This window comes from Nerophis lumbriciformis, linkage group LG11 (genome assembly GCF_033978685.3).
Source record: "Nerophis lumbriciformis linkage group LG11, RoL_Nlum_v2.1, whole genome shotgun sequence".
Taxonomy (NCBI): Eukaryota; Metazoa; Chordata; class Actinopteri; order Syngnathiformes; family Syngnathidae; genus Nerophis; species Nerophis lumbriciformis.
The window spans coordinates 2,295,612-2,315,207 of NC_084558.2; the positions used below are offsets into that span (position 1 = coordinate 2,295,612).

A 19,596-nucleotide genomic window follows, 5' to 3' on the forward strand; every position below is an offset into this window, starting at 1 on the left:
GGTTCAGAGTATAAGCCACTGGTGTCAAACTCAAGGCCCAGGCGCTAAATCTGGCCGGCCACATTATTTAGTGTGGCCCGCGAGAGCCTTGTAATAATATGTGTCAATATATTTCTTACTAAATGTATTTGTTCTTTCCATTTTGACACCCCAAGAGGGACTAGTGGCAGGAAATCTTTTATCTTTTTCACTTTAATAATATCTAATAATGCAACAAATATTATACTATCATACATGTCAAACTTTTTTTTAGTCAAAATAAAAATACTAATAATAAATATCTGCTTGACTTATGATTTCAAAGCAAGTTATCCATCAAATTCTATACGATAAAAATTACACAATTTTACAGTAAAAACTGACTGCCCAGTTGCCTGAATTTTACTGTAAAAAAGTACTGTTTTCCATTTACAGTAATATGCTGTCAAAACTACCTTCATTTTTACAGTCAAATTGTGGTGACTGAGCTACCAGTTTTGTACTGCAAAATAGAAAGATTCATTTTTTTACACTAGATGTAAAAATATAATAATCAAATGCATAGGCAATTGTACAATAATATCATTAGGTGAATCCTTATACATTTATATTTATAAATTATTCCGTTACAAGCGGCCCTCTGAGGACAACCATAACTGCGATGTGGCCCCCAATGAAAACAAGTTCGGCACCCCTGCTCTAAGCAATCACTAATCTGCCTCTTTATAATATGAAATAAACATTTTATACATCCATCAATTTTCAAAAGGTGTGTGTAATAAGCCTATTTTATATACTAATATTGGAACCACAAGTTTTTTTTAAAGAATTGAAATACCAATTGCTGTAAAATGTTCCAGTGTCTATTTTAATTGTTCTATTTTATAAAAAAAAAAAAAACGTTGCTGAAGGTATTGTGTAATAAGCCCATTTGTTATACTAATATTGTAAACTCTTTAAAAAAAATTATATATACAGAGATAGCAAAAATATATATTTTAATTTTATTCTATTTAATTTTAAAACAAACAAACAAAAGTATTATTCAAATAATAAATAAAGTAAAAATATATTTAAAAAATCTAATACAAAACAAAAGTGTTATTTAACTATTTATGAAGTATACAGAAGAGCAACTAAAGCACAGTGTCTGATATCATTGTCGGAGACTCATTATGGGACACGGTTTGGATCAAATAAGCTCTGCTTCTTCCTACTCCCTTTGGACACTTAACATTTTTTAGCACAAATGTGATTGTTGTTGATTGTTATGGTTTTGGTATTAGTTTATTTATAACATGCATAGAATTACAATATAATACATCACATATTTCCAGTTTGTCATTACAGCATGTCCGAAAAGAAGTGGGTTGAGGCAGAGCTTATTTGATCCTTTACTCGTTTTCCATTGTGCATGCGTATTATTTTGAATATGATCATAATGAAATTTATTGATTTATATGCAGGACATTTTTTAGTTATCCTGTGTCAATTTAAATGTTATCATATTTAGTTTTAAAATCAACAAAAACATTAATACAAAACAAAAATGTTATTTTTCCATCAATTTGCAAAAGTAATTGTGTACCCCGAACAAGCCAATTTAATGTTCTAACATGGTAACTTCACTTGTTTTAATCAATACATAGGGAGTTGCACAATTCTTCAATGTCTAGTTTTGCTAAAATAAACAAAGAAAATATTTGAAAAAAAATACATATTAATATACTAATATTGAAAGAGCACTTAGAAATGTATATGGAGTTGCAAAATTATGCTACAAACTTTAAAATGTTTTTTTTTTAAATAACATACAGTCGTGGTCAAAAGTTGACATACACTTGTAAAGAACATAATGTCATGGCTGTCTTGAGTTTCCAATCATTTCTACAACTCTTATTTTTTTGTGATAGAGTGATTGGAGCACATACTTGTTGGTCACAAAAAACATTCATAAAGTTTGGTTCTTTTATGAATTTATTATGGGTCTACTGAAAATGTGACCAAACCTGCTGGGTCAAAAGTATACATACAGCAATGTTAATATTTGCTTACATGTCCCTTGGCAAGTTTCACTGCAATAAGGCGCTTTTGGTAGCCATCCACAAGCTTCTGCTTGAATTTTTGACCACTCCTCTTGACAAAATTGGTGCAGTTCAGCTAAATGTGTTGGTTTTCTGACATGGACTTGTTTCTTCAGCATTGCCGACACGTTTAAGTCAAGACTTTGGCAAGGCCATTCTAAAACCTTAATTCTAGCTGGATTTAGCCATTCCTTTACAACTTTTGACAGGTTTGGGGACCACAGAACTTTCCTCCAGAAGGTCTTATCTTTGTCCATGTGATGTCAGATGAAACAAAAATTGAGCTGTTTGGCCACAATACCCAGCAATATGTTTGGAGGAGAAGGGTCACGCCTTTAATCCCAGGAACACCATGCCTACCGTCAAGCATGGTGGTTGTAGTATTATGCTCTGGGCCTGTTTTGCTGCCAATGGAACTGGTGCTTTACAGAGAGTAAATGGGACAATGAAAAAGGAGGATTACCTCCAAATTCTTCAGGACAACCTAAAATCATCAGCCCGGAGGGGTGTTCCAACAGGACAATGACCCCAAACACACGTCAAAAGTGATAAAAGAATAGCTAAATCAGGCTTCAATTAAGGTTTTACAATGGCCTTCCCAAAGTCCTGACTTAAATGTGTGGACAATGTTGAAGAAACAAGTCCATGTCAGAAAACCAACAAATTTAGCTGAACTGCACCAATTTTGTCAAGAGGAGTGGTCAAAAATTCAAGCAGAAGCTTGTGGATGGCTACCAAAAGCGCCTTATTGCAGTGAAACTTGCCAAGGGACATGTAAGCAAATATTAACATTGCTGTATGTATACTTTTGACCCAGCAGATTTGCTCACATAATAAATTCATAAAAGAACCAAACTTCATGAATGTTATTTGTGACCAACAAGTATGTGCTCCAATCACTCTATCACAAAAAAATAAGAGTTGTGGAAATGATTGGAAACTCAAGACAACCATGACATTATGTCCTTCACAAGTGTATGTAAACTTTTGACCACGACTGTATATGCAATGGTTGGTTTTGAAGAACTGTATTCTCATATCTTAACAAAAAAAAAAGATAATCAGATCTAAGACCATTCGATCTTATTTTATTTTATTCATACCACAGTAGAGTTGTATTCTATTTTTACAAATGTATGCCAAAGTTGCATTATCTTTTAACAAACTGCATGAGTATTTTATATTATTATTACCACAGTGGCAATAAATATATATATATATTCGCATCATCTTTTAACAAATATGCCACAGTGTCTTTGCAACACAGCCAAATCTATTTGAAAAAGAAAAATAATGTATTGCATTCCAGTAGTGACTAGACAGGACAGAATTGGAAGGAAAAAGTCGTTTACAGGCCGCTCTCCTGCTGCTTATTGATGGCTTGATGACATGTTTCTTCCTCTCAGCCATGCATCTGTTTAGTCCTCCTCAGCGGGGAGTCTTTTGGATGTTAGTAAAAAGAGGAAGCCACCTGGGCCGCTCGCTGCAATTTGGCCACGCAAAACATCAACAAATAGGAATTGGACCTTTGCAGGCTTTTAACTAATGTGTATGTGATTGTGGTTGTACTTTGCAGTGGTGTAAAAATGCAGCATATTCAGCTGTAACGTTGTATTAAGACAGGTGTAAAGTGTCCATTGAGTGAAAGTGTGTGGCTATACTTTTAATGTTCTGACACACCACTCAGGCCTTCAAACTAGAAGAATACATGCATCATTACTTGCGCGATGCTCACGAGTGACAACTGGACTCAGGTAACTTGAGAGTAAATGTTGTTGTAGTTGTTGTTTTCCTTCTCCATTTGTGTCTGTATAACGAGCCCGAGGGGAAGTGGAGGTGTGAACACCAAGCACAAGAGAAAGCCTTGATGGTGGGCAACAAGCAAAGGGGGGGGCGTATTAATGCGTTTACGAGCGGACAGGTGTGTCAGTGTAACAAGCCAATAATGAGGAGTGTGAGTTGTGTGTTGTTGCATGGGGAGGGAATGCATTAAGCATTAAAAGCACAGTCCTGCTCTTTCACATGCATGTGCTAGGTACTTTGAAGTGCATCCTCGTTTGCTTAATGAGGTCTAAAGGTCATTAAGGCAACAAACACACCGCTCTCTAATCAGTATATTGATATACTGATAAGAAAGATTTTGTGGTCGATTAATGCCGTTTAATGCCAATCAACTGTATTTATTCCTTAGTACCTCAGCTGACAAGCGGCTAGCAACTAATTATGTGTCTCCTTACACAATGTGGAGCCGCTTCATTAAGTAATATTATTAATCACCACCATTAAGGCAATACAACTGCATTTCTTACTATCCTAAGTACCATTATCAAGTAGTCTTATCACCGGCAGCAGGCATGCGAATAGCTGAGCTAACCGCTAAGATAGCTTTAAACAACACCAAGAAATAAGTGCTAAGTAAACTTAAAGAATGTAAAATGAACTATGTAACAGCGGAAAGTAAGCAGCTATTATGAACAACTTCTTCTTAACTAAAGAGGAGAAATGTAACCTTAGAGGAAAAAATAATTGAAAACATTTATATGCACGTACAACACTTAGAACTTTTAGCATATCAGTATGTGGAATTAAATTATGGAATGGATTAAGTAAAAAAGTTAAAAAATTGTACTCATATGATCCAGTTCAAGAGGTTGTTCAAAATAATAGTGCTTACAAAGTACAAAGAAGAAGAATTTTCAGAAATATTTCCAACCTTATTGGAAATAAGATATTTTTCATCTCAGTATGTTAATAATGACTGAATTAATTCATTAAATATTACAAAACTGTTGTGTATTCTAATTCATAGATGTTATTTTTATTATATAAAAAGGTCAGTAAATGATTCTATATATTTGTAAACGCTGTGAAGTGGGAAAAAGGTAGGATTAAATAAGCTTTGCTTCTTCCTACTCCTTTTCGGGCATGATGTAAAATGAAATGATATGAAATTGTGTGATGTATTATGCTGTAAGTGTGTTCATGTTCCAAATAAACTAAAGAAAGAAAGAAAGACAAGTACATTAATTCGAGTCTAGAAAGAGGATAATGTAGCAACTGTTGGTGTGTAGTCAGTACACGGCACGTAAAAGGACGAATAGATCTATATATTAGTGATGTTGGTATCAAGTGTAGTATCAGTATATGATGATACAATGTGTCCGTCATGTCCTCATGTATCATGTATTTTTATTTTTTCGGACTATAACGTGCAATAATGTTACATGTGTATATGTATATATATGCATATGTGTGGATATATACATATATATAGATACATATCTTCTATCTTTTTTTACTATTTATATTACTAAATTATTGTGTATGCACCTTAGGGGATCTGCTCCAATTTCGTTGTTCTTTGAACCTATTCACTGTAATAATGACAAATAAAACTCTATTCTATTCTATGATTGATATTAGAGTGATTGATCCGGTCGATATTTACATTTTTTTTCTAAACCTTTGTGTTGGTTTTGTTAATATTTACAAACTTAGAGGATGGTGTCCTCAACACAAGAACTTTAAGGCCAAAAACTAAATGATTTAAATGAATAGTAGATAGTAATGTTTGCTTTTGTTTAATTATTGTAGCCTATTGATGTTGTTTTACTCAAACTATTGTATGTAATATAAAAGAATGAGAAAACTAGTTTAGATAGTGTTAAACTGTCAATAGCATTCACCATAAATACATTTAGTTAATATATGGTATCAGTATTGGTATGGACCGATCTCACTCATGGGTGCTCTGTATCAGAATCGTGAGTATGAAACCCTGACCAGAACTTTCCGAGATGTCGATATTTGTAGAACCCAGCCAATCAGCAGAACATGCTAATAATAATAATAATAAGAGGACAAGCTAGGACTCTAGGTATGTTAGATAACATCCTGCGACTACTATTGAAAGAAAAAGAGTCATAATATATTGGTATGTTTTATTGCCGATAATGATATCAGAAAAGTTATTGCTTCGATCTTTAAAATGGAAAGCGCTCGGTAAGTGTCGTTCCACAGAGCAACAAGTTTGCTCGCTACGGTCGAGCAACATCCTCCTGAGAACAAGCGTCCTCTGCAGTGGACATTTGTTTTTGGTCTATTTTGTCTTCTTCAAATTTCAAGTAAGAACGATACTTTGGTTATGCAAAACAACTTATTGCAAAAGACGCTGGTTCTAGGGAGGAATCGGCATATCGAATATTGGTAAGAAAGCCAATATCGGACAAAAATGTCAATACAATTAATTTGAAAATCGAGCCTCATTCTTTGAAAGAAGGTGTCTGCTGTATCTAGCTAAGATAAGTGTAGATGTCACAGCCATTCTGACCCAATTCCCTTGAACAAGATCCCTGATGAGGATTACTTTTCTTTTTTCTTTTTGAGGTTGTTGCTCCTGCGTGCTTGATACCAGCCCTCCATTTAGAGAAGGTTCGTGCTTGCTAGATAGGACCAAACATGATGTGAGTGATTATCAGGATTAAAACTTCCAGAATTAAATCCCCTGCACGCATGAGATGAACACATGTCCATTGCACGCCTCTGCTGATTTTTGTGTGGTGTCATCCAAAATGACAACAAATCCAGCCACATATTTATTAAGAGGAACAAGAAAGTGACATGATGAATTCTTCAAACAATCACCAAGGGGTCCCGGTCAGCCTTCGACACCATCACGACGACATTGACAGGAAGACGTTGAGTCAGTTCCTTCCGGAAGACCGCTAGATAGCCACGCTCGCTGTTGCTGTGATCGCTAAGGATGACGCTAGTTCCCTTGGCAACCGCATCCAGCACTTCATGGTGAGACATCTCACCTAAACAATATTAAAAGAGCAATGTAAACACTTGAGGTTAAATCTATCACTGAATCTCCTATAGTCACATAGTGCGTGGTCGAAGAAAAACTAATTGCTCAAATTAACAGCTGTGGCTGTAGACAACCTACTGATGTGCTTTTAATAACTCCACTAGATGGCAGTACCTGCATTTGACGTATCAATAGTAACCAGCCGCTTTATCCACCTCTGCAGGCGCTTTAAAATGTTGCCAATGAACTAACAGCGCTATTAATGCTGACTGCAGGCATGTGACATTTCCGCGAAAAGTCAGTTTTTTGAACATTCATTTTCACATCAAAATATGACTTTCGCTGTTTTTTTATTGAAATATCAATACAAATACGATCCAAAAATATGTATTAAACACTCTCCTCAGCCGCTGGTACTGTGTTCCTCTTCCTTAAACGCCGTACTAAGTTGCAGGACAGGCAAGTATGATTAGCAGCAAAGTAGACAGTCGTCAACAAGTAAGCTCGCTAGATGGTTAGGTAACTAGCGAGCTTGTTTCGGTGCTCCAAATTAAATTTAAAAAAAAAAAGAGTTAAGATCATGTTCGAGAGCACCGAAACAAGCTCGCTCGTTAGCTAATATTCTTGCCAGCTGACTTGTCGTCGCCTCCATTCGCTCTCCAAGCCACAACGTTGACGATTGTCCACTTTGCTGCTAATCATATTTGGATGGTTCCAATCCAAACACTTGTTAGGTCCAAACCAGTTGTAGTTCCAGAGGTATTTAATAGTAGCCAGCGAGAAAGTATATTTTTGACATGACAGATTGTAAACAAGAGGTCACAACACCGGAAGTATATTAGGCTATAGGATAAGATTGCCAAATGGGAAATGTTTTCTGAGTTCTTTGCATGCATTTTATGGAATTTTATATTACATTTTTAATGATAATAATGTTAACTTATCTTCTAAAAAATTTTAAATTATGTGGTACATTACATGAAACATGTAAAAGTCAATAATACAGCCAAAAGAGGTTGGTAGATGAGAATAAATCTAAAAGGTCAAATATAGTGTAGAAACACACCCGATTGCAGGAAATGTAGTCTTGATTTTCAAAAATGTATTTCGGGGTTTGCGTGGCGGTACTTTGTGCTGATAGAAATGTTCCTCTTTTTTTCCTCAATGTTCCTCTTTTTTTTCTCAAACGGTGTTAACATGCCTGTGACTGAGCAGTTTGCACCTTACCGCTATTATAACTGCTGTTATGTTGTGCAAAATACTTGTTAAGAAATGGCTGTGTGGTCAAAAAGAGCAGGGCATTCCTGACCACTTTCTCATGCACGCCACAACATTATTTAAGTTAAAACTAGGGATGTTCGATAATGGCTTTTTGCCGATATTCCAATATTGTCCAACTCTTTAATTACCGATACCAATATCAACCGATACCGATATATACAGTCGTGGAATTAACACATTATTATGCCTAATTTGGACAACCAGGTATGGTGAAGATAAGGTCCTTTTTAAAAATAATAATCAAATCAAATAAGATAAATAAATTAAAAACATTTTCTTGAATAAAAAAGAAAGTAAAACAATATAAAACCAGTTACATAGAAACTAGTAATTAATGAAAATGAGTCAAATTAACTGTTAAAGGTTAGTACTATTAGTGGAGCAGCAGCACGCACAATCATGTGTGCTTACGGACTGTATCCCTTGCAGACTGTATTGATATATATTGATATATAATGTAGGAACCAGAATATTAATAACAGAAAGAAACAACCCTTTTGTGTGAATGAGTGTAAATGGGGGAGGGAGGTTTTTTGGGTTGGTGCACTAATCTGTATCTTTTTCTTGTGTTTTTTATGTTGATTTAATAAAATAAAAAATAATTTAAAAAACGATACCAATACCGATAATTTAAAAAACGATAACGATAATTTCCGATATTACATTTTAAAGCATTTATCGGCCGATAATATCGGACATCTCTAGTTAAAACATGTACAGCACTTATCATATCCTTTTGAGAATCAGCGTCCTCTGCAATTGACATTTATGTTTTGGGGGTTAAGTAAATAGGCGTGTTATGCAAAACATAAAAGTCCACTGCAGAGGAGGATTAATTTAAAATAACTTTTTGAAATAACAGCATATCTCTAATTATTGCCTGCATTCAACTTCATTTAAACCATTTGTGGTTTAGATAAATGTCCCAGCTGTATGCTAGCAATTATGATAAAACAGCCAATTATAATGCTCTTCTTTGCAGAAATAAGACCCACCTGTGACGTAGAGGTCTGCTTTGATACCTTTCAGCACTGAGGCTCCCGATCCAGCGCACACAGCCACAGTGTGAACAAACGACTCTGGGAACGACGCAAAGAGTAAGCAACATTTTTTTCTCTCCTTTCTCCTCACTGCCCTGCGCAGATTGCATGCCTGTACCCACCTTCCGTGCGGCCCTGTCCAATGGCCAAACGAACGTGCCTCAAACCCAAGTGGGACTTCATTTTCTGCACAGCGGTCGACACGGTTACTGGCTGGCTTAAGACACTGAGGCGCCCCTGGCCGTGGTCTAACCGAGGTGCCTAGGTCGTCACACAGTCATGTTAGAACAGAAACTCATGAAAATATACATGATAAATGAATGTCTTTGGCAAGCATTATTATTAGGCATGGGCTGATAACAAATTCAATATTATTGTCAGCAATGTTTTGAGACAAAATTAAGCACTAATGTAATGATATTATTACGTTAGTGTAAAGATAATATATAATAATCATATTTGGTCAGTCTACCGTCGGGCAGCTGTGGGTACAAATGTAGCTTACCACCACCAAAGTGAATGTGGAGTGAATGAATGATGGGTTCTCACTTCTTTCTGAGAGCTTTGAGTGTCAAGTGTGTAGAAAAGTGTTGTATATATCTAATCCATTATTATTAACATTAGTGAAAATTAACATTTTCAAACGCAATAAACTTTTATTCCTCATTAGTATTTTTTACCATTGTAATTTGAATGTTAAGGACTTTTAAATATCTTAAAATGGGGTCACATGATTTTTTTTTAACATTTAAAATACCTATTTGTGGTCTACATAACATATAATGTTGGTTCTTTTGCATATATCATGTTTTGGAGACTGTCTTCAAGCCACTTTCTGACCGTCTCTTCAGGATGTGCCGTTTTGTGGGCGGTCTTATTTACGTACAACTAAGTAGGGTTGTTTTGTTTAGTTGTCTTTTTTTGTTGCCATCACTTTCCAACAAATTAGGCATACTGCCTCTTTCTCCCATGATGATGGGCTCATCTTGCTCATTTGATTGTAAGCCAAAAATGATTCCCATACAGAGATACTTGGCCTTGAAATCATCTTTTTTCTTTGTCATTTTTGTTACATTGTGGTGCTTTTCACTAGTGGGTTGCAACTATCGAGGCTTTCTGTCCGTGCATCCTGTGTGTGTGTACGCTAGCAATCCCGCCTGCGCCCACCAAGAAAAAGATTGTGAATGGCTGACAAAAGGGTTCACTGCGTGCTCAGGTGCTGAGAGCGACGCAGAGTGAATCGTCTTGCACCCATGATTGGAAGCGACAGACGAAGAAAACAAACACACACAGACATGGCAATTTATCCAAAGTTGATGAATAACCTTTACTAATCCCCTAATAAATTGGAAATTGCTGTCAAATTATTATTTTTTTTTAATCAGATTAATCAAACTTTTGAATTTTGCTTAGTTATAATTTAACTCACTTAAAAAAGCCCAATATTTGGATACTAATGCAATTTTACTGTCAGAATATTATACAGGAACATTTTTTAAATGTTTTACTTCAATGCATGTCATTTATTTGCTCAAAACCTGCTGACAAGTTTTTTTAAGTCCCGTGTATTTTCAAGTGAAAATTAGCCACTCACGTATGCATTGACCTGATCACAGCCTGCAGCACCTTTCAGGTAACAATCCGCGATTACGGTAAAGGAGCATGCACGGTCAGAATAAACTGCGGTTTTATTCTGCATATATACAGGTACATGATCAGTGCAATATTTTTTGTGATGGAACACAAGCGGTGACTCGTTGTTTTTGACAGCCCTAATAAAAACATATATAAATGGACTTGCAGTAGTGCTCTATTCCACAAAGTTATCGAGTTCAATTTCATTTATTGTTGATTATTTTATTGGCTGAAACGAGTCACATTTTGATGAGTGTGAATAATATTTTCTAGTAAGAATTAAACCTAGCCCTGTGATGAGGTGGCGACTTGTCCAGGGTGTACACCGCCTTCCGCCCGATTGTAGCTGACATAGGCTCCAGCGCCCCCCGCGCCCCCGAAAGGAATAAGCGGTAGAAAATGGATGGATGGATGGAATCAAACCTAAGCAAAACATGTGATTTGTTGCTCACCTTTTCAAACTTAAGGATGTGTAGGGAGCGGCAGCTAATGATGTGTTGTAACACTTTATCAACAACAGGGGTCAGCACAGAGCCACTGCAGTGTAGCCTGACTTGACTGTAGTCACCATCAATTCTGTTTAAAGACAAATTAAATGCATTCATTATTTTCTCTTCAATGTTTTAGTTCTGAAATAATAATTTTTTCTACTCTGTTAACCTGTGTGCGTCTTGTACTGTCACTTCAATATCCTGTTCAAAATGTGTTGTCAATTCCTCCAGAAGAGCGTCTAAATTCTCAGTCCTGCTTTTGAACTCCACCATGTGAGTGTGTTCTAAGGCGATGTAGGCCTGACTCAGCACAGACACCTGGCCGGGCCCTGAACGCAAAAAGAAAACCAAATGGGGGACAAATGTCCAAACTCCATTAAATATGCAGTGACAGGTGGGACTTAGTTTATATTCTCACCAAGTCCGCCAACCAGCCAGTCGTTAACTCCTCCTTTTACGCTGTCCCATGACGTGTGAGGGGAGAAGATGGCCATGCCAGCCTCCACGGCCCGGATAGCCAATCGCTGCTTCCAGTCCTTCTGGACCAGACGTTTGATTGGTTGAAAGAGCGGAGGATGATAAGAGATGAGAAGATCACAACTCATGGCCTCCGCTTCCTCCATGACGGCGTTCGTGAGATCATTGGTAAGTAGGATGGTTTTCACGGGCCGCGGCTTGCTCGGCTCCACCAGCAGGCCCACGTTGTCCCACGACTCGGCCAAAGAGAGGGGAGCGAGATCCTCCAACACCTGTACCACTTCTTTTAGCTCCATCTGGCTAGGGGCTGGGCTTTGCTGAGTGTTGTTGAGGGACATCTGAGGAATGGCGTGGAAAGACCTGTTGGAAACACACCTGTAGCTGTGTGATGCTAATAACTTTTGAAGGTTCTTACATCCAGTCAACACCAGGCGAGACCTGTGTGGATAAACACAACGTTAAAAGCAATGCTAACTCCAAACAGGACAAGGCAGCCAGATGTTTATTTGCTACTTACAGTGCCCTCCAAAAGTATTGGAACAGTGAGGCCCATTCCTTTATTTTTGTTGTAGACTGAAAACATGGGTTTGACATCAAAAGATGGAGACAAGAGATCAACATTTCAGCTTTTATTTAAGCAACTCAGAAGATAGCATTATTTGTAATGGAACACAACATTTTTAGGTGAACTAAAGTATTGGAACATACAAACTTAAAATAGATTAAAGTGAATAAGACTTAATATTTAGTTGCAAATCCTTTGCTTTCAATAACTGCATCAAGCCTGTGAACATTTGACATCACCAAACTTTTGCATTCTTCTTTTGTGATGCTTTTCCAGGCTTTCATTTCAGCCTCTTTCAGTTGTTTGTTTTTGGGGGGTTACTCCCTTTAGTCTCCTCTTCAGCAGGTAAAATTCATGCTCTATTGGTTTTAAGTCTGGAGACTGACTTGGCCAGTCTAAAACCTTACACTTCTTGCCACTGATGAACTCCTTTGTTGTTTTGGCAGTGTGTTTTGGGTCGCTATCTTGCTGCATGAAGAAGGATCTCCCAATCAGTTTGGGTGCATCTTTCTTTAAATGAGCAGACAAAATGTTTCTGTAGACTTCTGAGTTCATTTTGCTGCTGCCATCATGCGTTACATCATCAATGAAGATGAAAGAGCCTGGCCATGCAAGCCCAAGCCATGACATTATGTTTCACAGATGAGCTTGTATGTTTGGGATCATGAGCAGATCCTTTCTTTCACAAAACTTTGGCCTTTCCATCACTTTGGAAGAAGTTAATCTTTGCCTCATTAGTCCATAAAACTTTTTCCCAGAATTTTTGAGGCTCATCTCTGCACCTTTTGGCAAATTCCAGCCTGGCCTTCCTATTCTTCTTGCCAATGAGTGGTTTGCATCTTCTGGTGTAGCCTCTGTACTTCTGTTCATGAAGTCTTCTGTGAACAATAGATTGTGATACCTTCACTCCGGCTCTCTGGAGGTTGTTGCTGATGTCACTAACAGTTGTTCTTTATAGCTCTCACAATGTTTCTGTCATCAACTGCTGATATTTTCCTTGGTCTACCTGTTCGACGTCTGTTGCTTAGTACACCAGTGGTTTCTTTCTTCTTCAGGACATTCCAAATGGTTGTACTGGCTATGGCCAATGTTTGTGCAACGGCTCTGATTGATTGTCCATCTTCTCAGATTCACAATTGCTTCTTTTTCACCCATAGACAGCTCTCTGGTTTCATGTTGGTTCCACCTCTAAATGCAGTCTGCACAGGCAAATGTAATCTGAAACTGAGTTCAGACATTCAGTGCTAATTATTGTTTGAATAATCAATGTAATTGGGAGACACCTGGGCAACAAAACACACCTGTCAGTCACATGTTCCAATACTTTTGCTCTCAAAAAATGCATAGGTTCAAACAAAAAGGTGTTATCTTCTAAGTTGTTTATCAGATCCAGATGTAAATACCTGGAAATAAAAGCTGAAATGTTGATCTCTTGTCCCATATTCATATTTTAATGTCAAACCCAAATGTTTCCAGTCTACAACGAAAATAAACAAATTGGACTCACTGTTCCAATACTTTTGGAGGGCACTGTAGGATTTCCCTCTCACAAAAAATATAAATGATTCAGTCTAGTCACTGCCTGTAATCATAACATGTTGGTAATGATTTACAGTAGGGTTGTACAGTATACCGGTATTAGTATAGTACCGCGATACTAATGAATCATTTTCGGTACTAAACCGCCTCTGAAACGTACCGGTCCCGCAAACCCTCACATTTTATTGATATTAGAAAAAGGAAAACATTGGATTTAAGAACGGCAGACTTTATATGAAGTTCAGCACTTTTAATGATAAGGACGTTACATTTTTAGTCCGTCTGCCTGTCTTTAAAACATAAATGGTGGATACATACGTTGGTCGAGAAAGGTCATAAACGCAAATGCCACAAGACAATATCATTAATTACAACACAAAAAATTTCAGCTACAGCACCATTGCAAAAGCTACATGAAACACAAACGACACAATACGATGATATAAAGCCGCAACAAAACTTAAAGCCACAAAAGACCAGAGGTGGGTAGAGTAGCCAGAAATTGTACTCAAGTAAGAGTACTGTTACTTTAGAGATTTATTACTCAAGTAAAAGTAAGGAGTAGTCACCCAAATATTTACTTGAGTAAAAGTAAAAAGTATGTTGTGAAAAAACTACTCAAGTACTGAGTAACTGATGAGTAACATACACACACATATCATATATATATATATATATATATATATATATATATATATATATATATATATACACACACACACATATATATATATATATACATACACACACACACATATATATATATATATACATATACATATACACACACATGTATATTTATATACATATATATGTATATATATATATATATATACACATATATATATATACAGTATATAATTTATATTTATTTATTTTGCCGTTTTTGTTTACATGTTAAAGGTGTTTTAATGAATATACATGCATGTTTAACACATATAGATTCCTTTCTTTCATGAAGACAAGAATATAAGTTGGTGTATTACCTGATTCTGATGACTTGCATTGATTGTAATCAGACAGTAGAGCTGATAGCGTCCACGTTTTCAAATGGAGGAGAAAAAAAGTTCCTCCTTCTGTCTAATACCACATGAAAGTGGTTCGTTTTTGGCATCTTATTTGTCCAGCTTCCATATTCGTTTTTATACACTTTACAAGAAATACATTGGCGGCAAACTCCGTAGCTTGCTAGCTTGTTGGCGCTGGCTTTCGGAGACTCTTGTTTTGAAAGCGCAGGCGCGATGGAGCGGCACTTTTATTGTGAAGACAGGAACTGTGCAGTCAGTCTTTAGGCTTTTGACGGGATGTACGGTTGAAATAAAAAAGGGTCTTTTTTCCTTCACACTTTTGATTGATTGATTGAAACTTTTATTAGTAGATTGCACAGTACAGTATATATTCCGTACAATTGACCACTAAATGGTAACACCCCAAAAAGTTTTTCAACTTGTTTAAGTCGGGTCATGTGACCGCCTGGCTCTGTTTGATTGGTCCAACGTCACCAGTGACTGCATCTGATTGGTGGAACGGAGTGAACGTCACCAGTGACTGTATTTGTTGAAACGCAGGCACTATGAAGGTCTGTCTGACAGACCAAAACAAACAAAGCGTGCATTAACAGATCGATAAAAATTAGTAGCGAGTAGCGAGCTGAATGTAGATAAAAGTAGCGGAGTAAAAGTAGCGTTTCTTCTCTATAAATATACTCAAGTAAAAGTAAAAGTATGTTGCATTAAAACTACTCTTAGAAGTACAATTTATCCCAAAAGTTACTCAAGTAGATGTAACGGAGTAAATGTAGCGCGTTACTACCCACCTCTGCAAAAGACAGAACCGACACAACGTAAGTGACAGCTAAGGAAGTTACGGCGACGCACCGACTTCCAGAACACAAAGGGAAGTCATTTTATTAGTAATAAATAAATAGAAGAGATGGATAAAGGAGACTATGGAAATCAGGAAGCGAGGGGCCAACACCATCAACACAGATGAGGGGGCATACAAGCTTCTGCACAACTGGGACGCTGTCCGTCATCGGTGATGCCATGGCGAAAACAGACACTGTATTTAGCGGGTACACATACTGTTTGAATGTTGGTACTCTTATTGGAATTTGCTTGAACGTTAAAAATTGGAGCAGAAAAGGTTTCCTCTTGTTGATTCAACCTAAATTGTCGGTTGCACTTTATTCAAATGGGACGCGAATGCACTGGCCATTAATTGTTGTTTACGTGCTTGTTTGTATACATAATTAATTTATACATAATTTTAAGTCTGGACCCGGTTGGGGACGTCTTTGCGCTGCTGACCTGTCTCCGCTCGGGATGGTCTCCTGCTGGCCCCATTATGGACTGGACTCTCGCTATTATGTCAGATCCACTATGGACTGAACTCTCACAATATTATGCTAGATCCACTCGACGTCCATTGCGCCGGTCGCGTCTGCGGTCCCCTCCAAGGTTTCTCATTGTCCCATTGGGTTGAGTTTTTCCTTGCCCTGATGTGGGATCTGGGCCGAGGATGTCGTTGTGGCTTGTGCAGCCCTTTGAGACAGTCGTGATTTCGGGCTATATAAGTAAACATTGATTGATTGATTGATAATTCCCTTACAAGAAATACCAGCAATATAAGAAACTTCACTTGCAGTATCCAGTATCCATTTTACAGTCACACTGCTTGAATTTTGTTTGCTAAAAAAATACCGAATCGTTTCAGATCGTATCGTTCTAAAATATATATATATATATATATATATATATATATATCGTCCCTGAATCATATCAGCAACCACACATTCTGAATCAAATTATTGTTCAAATTAATCGCGACACACCTAGATTATAATTATTATTGTACGTTCAGAGGTTGTATGTAAAATACATATGAATGGCGTAATGAAATATATGTTAACGCCACTTTTACCTTTTACGTGATGTGTCCAAACTTGCAGCCTCGCCATGCCTTGCGACACTATGTATGCATGTTCTTTTCTTAACATTTTCAAACCAGCCTCTGCTGGCTTTAAATCCACAAACAGCGTCACTCATTGCAGGCATGTCCTTTGCAAGATCCCCGTGCAACAGCCTCGACTTTTCACAGATGATGGCCTCCGAAACACTATCTCCTGCTAACTGTTTTTCCGTTATCCACGCCAATAACAACTTCTCAACATCTTCGATCGTATGCGACCGCTGTTTCGTTAACATCGTTACCCCTTTCGCAACATTAGCTTCTTTGATTTCTTCCTTTTTTGCCAGAATGGAACTTATTGTTGACGCAGATTTTCCATACATCCTGGCGAGATTGACTACGCGGAGGCCACCTTTGTGCTTTTCCTTTTCTTTCTTAAATTCAGTAGTGGTTCTCACCCTTTTCAAAATACTGGCACTCACAACTTTCTTTGGCCCCATAATGGGTTATTTTCAGCTGTGCTCGACAACATTAAATCATAGAAACATTTGCTTTGTTTGGGCACTCGAATCCGCTGAATAATAAAAGGGGGAGTGGACCAGTTTGCTATGCGCGATGTTTGACAAATGGTTTAATAAAACTGATAACCAAATCATACGAAAATTGGGGGCGTACGAAAACCGAGTTCGACCACACGTCATAATAATGAGCATGTGCAGCCAACAGCAGAGCTAGCAGTGGCTATCTTTAGCTACACGATGATTCAACGCTCTTGGTAAAAGAAATATATACAATTAACTTTTTAATATATGTATTAGTAAAACGCTGACAAGAAAAACACAACCAATCACGTTACTTAGCTGATGGGAAACGTGCACACTTACATGAGAAGTTGTGCTACGCTCTTTTCCTGTTTCCGGTTTGGTCACAGCACGCTCGCTTGTGATTGGTCAGAGTAACTTGCCAGTTGGATATATGTACTGGAAGTATGATGATGACTCGTTTATCAGTAAATGACTATACTGCAGAGGTGGGACCAAGTCATTGTTTTGCAAGTCACAAGTAAGTCTCAAGTCTTTGCCCTCAAGTCCGAGTCAAGTCCCGAGTCAAGACAGGCAAGCCCCGAGTCAAGTCCAAAGTCAAGACTGGAAAGTCTCAAGTCAAGTCCTAAGTCCTGCATTTTGAGTTTCGAGTCCTTTTAACCACAGACTAATATATTAACACAGATTGTGTATGCTTTTCAAACGCTGTATTTATTTATTAAAACAAGTGCATTTTAAATTGCAGGAAAGAAAATTGTGCTGACATTGCACTTTATAATAGCACTATTAACCAGTCATTTTAAACATTAACTCATTCCTTTACAGAACAAACACATTGAAAAATAAAGTGCAAATGTACTTATTTGTACAAAAGTGTTAACATTGAAAAAACATGACATATACGTGAACATAACAAAAAAGTTGTGCTTTTTATATGTCAGGGCCCTATGCTGCATTGCATTTGCAAAAGACCAAATTAGCCAAGAGTCTGTCAGTCATTTGTGCACAATGGGGGCGTAGTATGATGCCACCATGGCTGAAAACTCGCTCCACTGGAGCACTGGAGGCAGGCACTGCCAAGACTCTCATGGCCACTCAGAACAGTGAAGGAAGAGTCTTCATGTTCAATGCCCAGAACAAAAGGGGGGAGAGAGTTGTTTTGGGTTGGTGCACTACTTGTAAGTGTATCTTGTGTTTTTTATGTTGATTTAATTAAACAAAGAGAAAAAAATATATATATTTCTTGTGCGGCCCGATACCAATCGATCCATGGACCAGTACCGGGCTGCGGCCCGGTGGTTGGGGACCACTGAGGTAAACAACCAACAGTATGTCAGAAAGCTAGCTAAAACGGTACACATATTCATAATATAGTATACATTTTAACTGACCTTTATTTTACTATTTTTGTCTTTTTTTAGGTGGCTAAAATACGCGGTGCTGCTGACCGCCGTCTAACGTTACGTGTGATATATTGACTAACGTAACCCTGCTTAAAAAAAAATCACTGAACAAAAAGTATGAATAAGGTAGTGAACTGCAACAGATTCCCGTGTTTGCAATAACGTTATAACGTTAGCAGTGAGTTTACAGCCTCACTGATTTAACTACACAGCAAATAAAAGTCACGTTACTTAGCCAATAAACGTTATCTTACATTCAAAACTTACCGTTCTTTGTGCAACTTCAAATGCCGGACGAAGTTGGAAGTCGTTGCCTCTCCATCAGTCATTTTCGAACCGCATGTGTTGCATACTGCAAACCGTTTTGTGTTGACCACCTCGTAATTTTTATACCCAAACAAAATTATTTTAGGTATCATTTTTTGTTCACTGGCGTGTGGTTTGGACATGTCTTCTTCCTTGGTTGTCCTGCAATTTGATTGGATGAATGCTGTGTGATGAAAACAAAGTAGATCTAATTTGATTGGCTGTTGTACTGAGAGCACACCAGCTGACACACGCAACGCTGATAGACAAGTACACAATGAAAAATACGGAGCGCTCCCGAATAACTTTTTCATCTTTGGGTTTTGGGGAAAGTAGCAAGTCATGTCAAGTCATGTCAATTCAAAAGGCTCAAGTCCAAGTGAAGTCACAAGTCATTGATGTTAAAGTCTAAGTCGAGTTGCAAGTCTTTTTACATTTTGTCAAGTCGAGTCTAAAGTCATCAAATTCATGACTCGAGTCTGACTCGAGTCCAAGTCATGTGACTCGAGTCCACACCTCTGCTATACTGTATAT

At 37.4% G+C, this 19,596-nt stretch overlaps 1 protein-coding gene and 1 long non-coding RNA gene across 3 annotated transcripts in view; one reads left to right on the forward strand and one right to left on the reverse strand.

The window, feature by feature from the left end:
• The window catches only part of LOC133610977 (uncharacterized), a 34,497-nt gene that overhangs the window by 2,352 nt on the left and 12,549 nt on the right, over nt 1-19,596 (forward strand). Inside the window, exon 2 of the long non-coding RNA XR_009815945.1 lies at nt 9,137-9,251. This is a non-coding gene — a long non-coding RNA (uncharacterized lncRNA). The remainder of the gene's footprint in view (nt 1-9,136; nt 9,252-19,596) is intronic.
• nif3l1 (NIF3 NGG1 interacting factor 3-like 1 (S. cerevisiae)) lies at nt 6,461-17,756 on the reverse strand. 2 transcript variants are annotated; one of them, XM_061967782.1, is made up of 7 exons: nt 17,696-17,756; nt 11,739-12,235; nt 11,498-11,649; nt 11,282-11,407; nt 9,317-9,455; nt 9,150-9,233; nt 6,461-6,880 (listed from the first exon to the last, which is right to left on the reverse strand). In XM_061967782.1, coding segments are annotated over exons 1-7 (1,185 nt in total). In that variant the 5' UTR covers nt 17,698-17,756; the 3' UTR covers nt 6,461-6,695. The 2 variants fall into 2 exon arrangements, with proteins under 2 accessions (XP_061823766.1, XP_061823765.1); XM_061967781.1 differs by having other exon boundaries at nt 11,282-11,405; nt 11,490-11,649.

Excerpts from the sequence above, each read along its gene's own strand:
- nif3l1 (XM_061967781.1), bottom strand. Across the intron at positions 9,234-9,316 it reads TGGACAGGGCCGCACGGAAG|AGTCGTTTGTTCACACTGTG; the intron begins GTGGGTACAGGC and ends CGTCGTTCCCAG. Across the intron at positions 6,881-9,149 it reads AGCAGACCTCTACGTCACAG|GTGAGATGTCTCACCATGAA; the intron begins GTGGGTCTTATT and ends AATATTGTTTAG.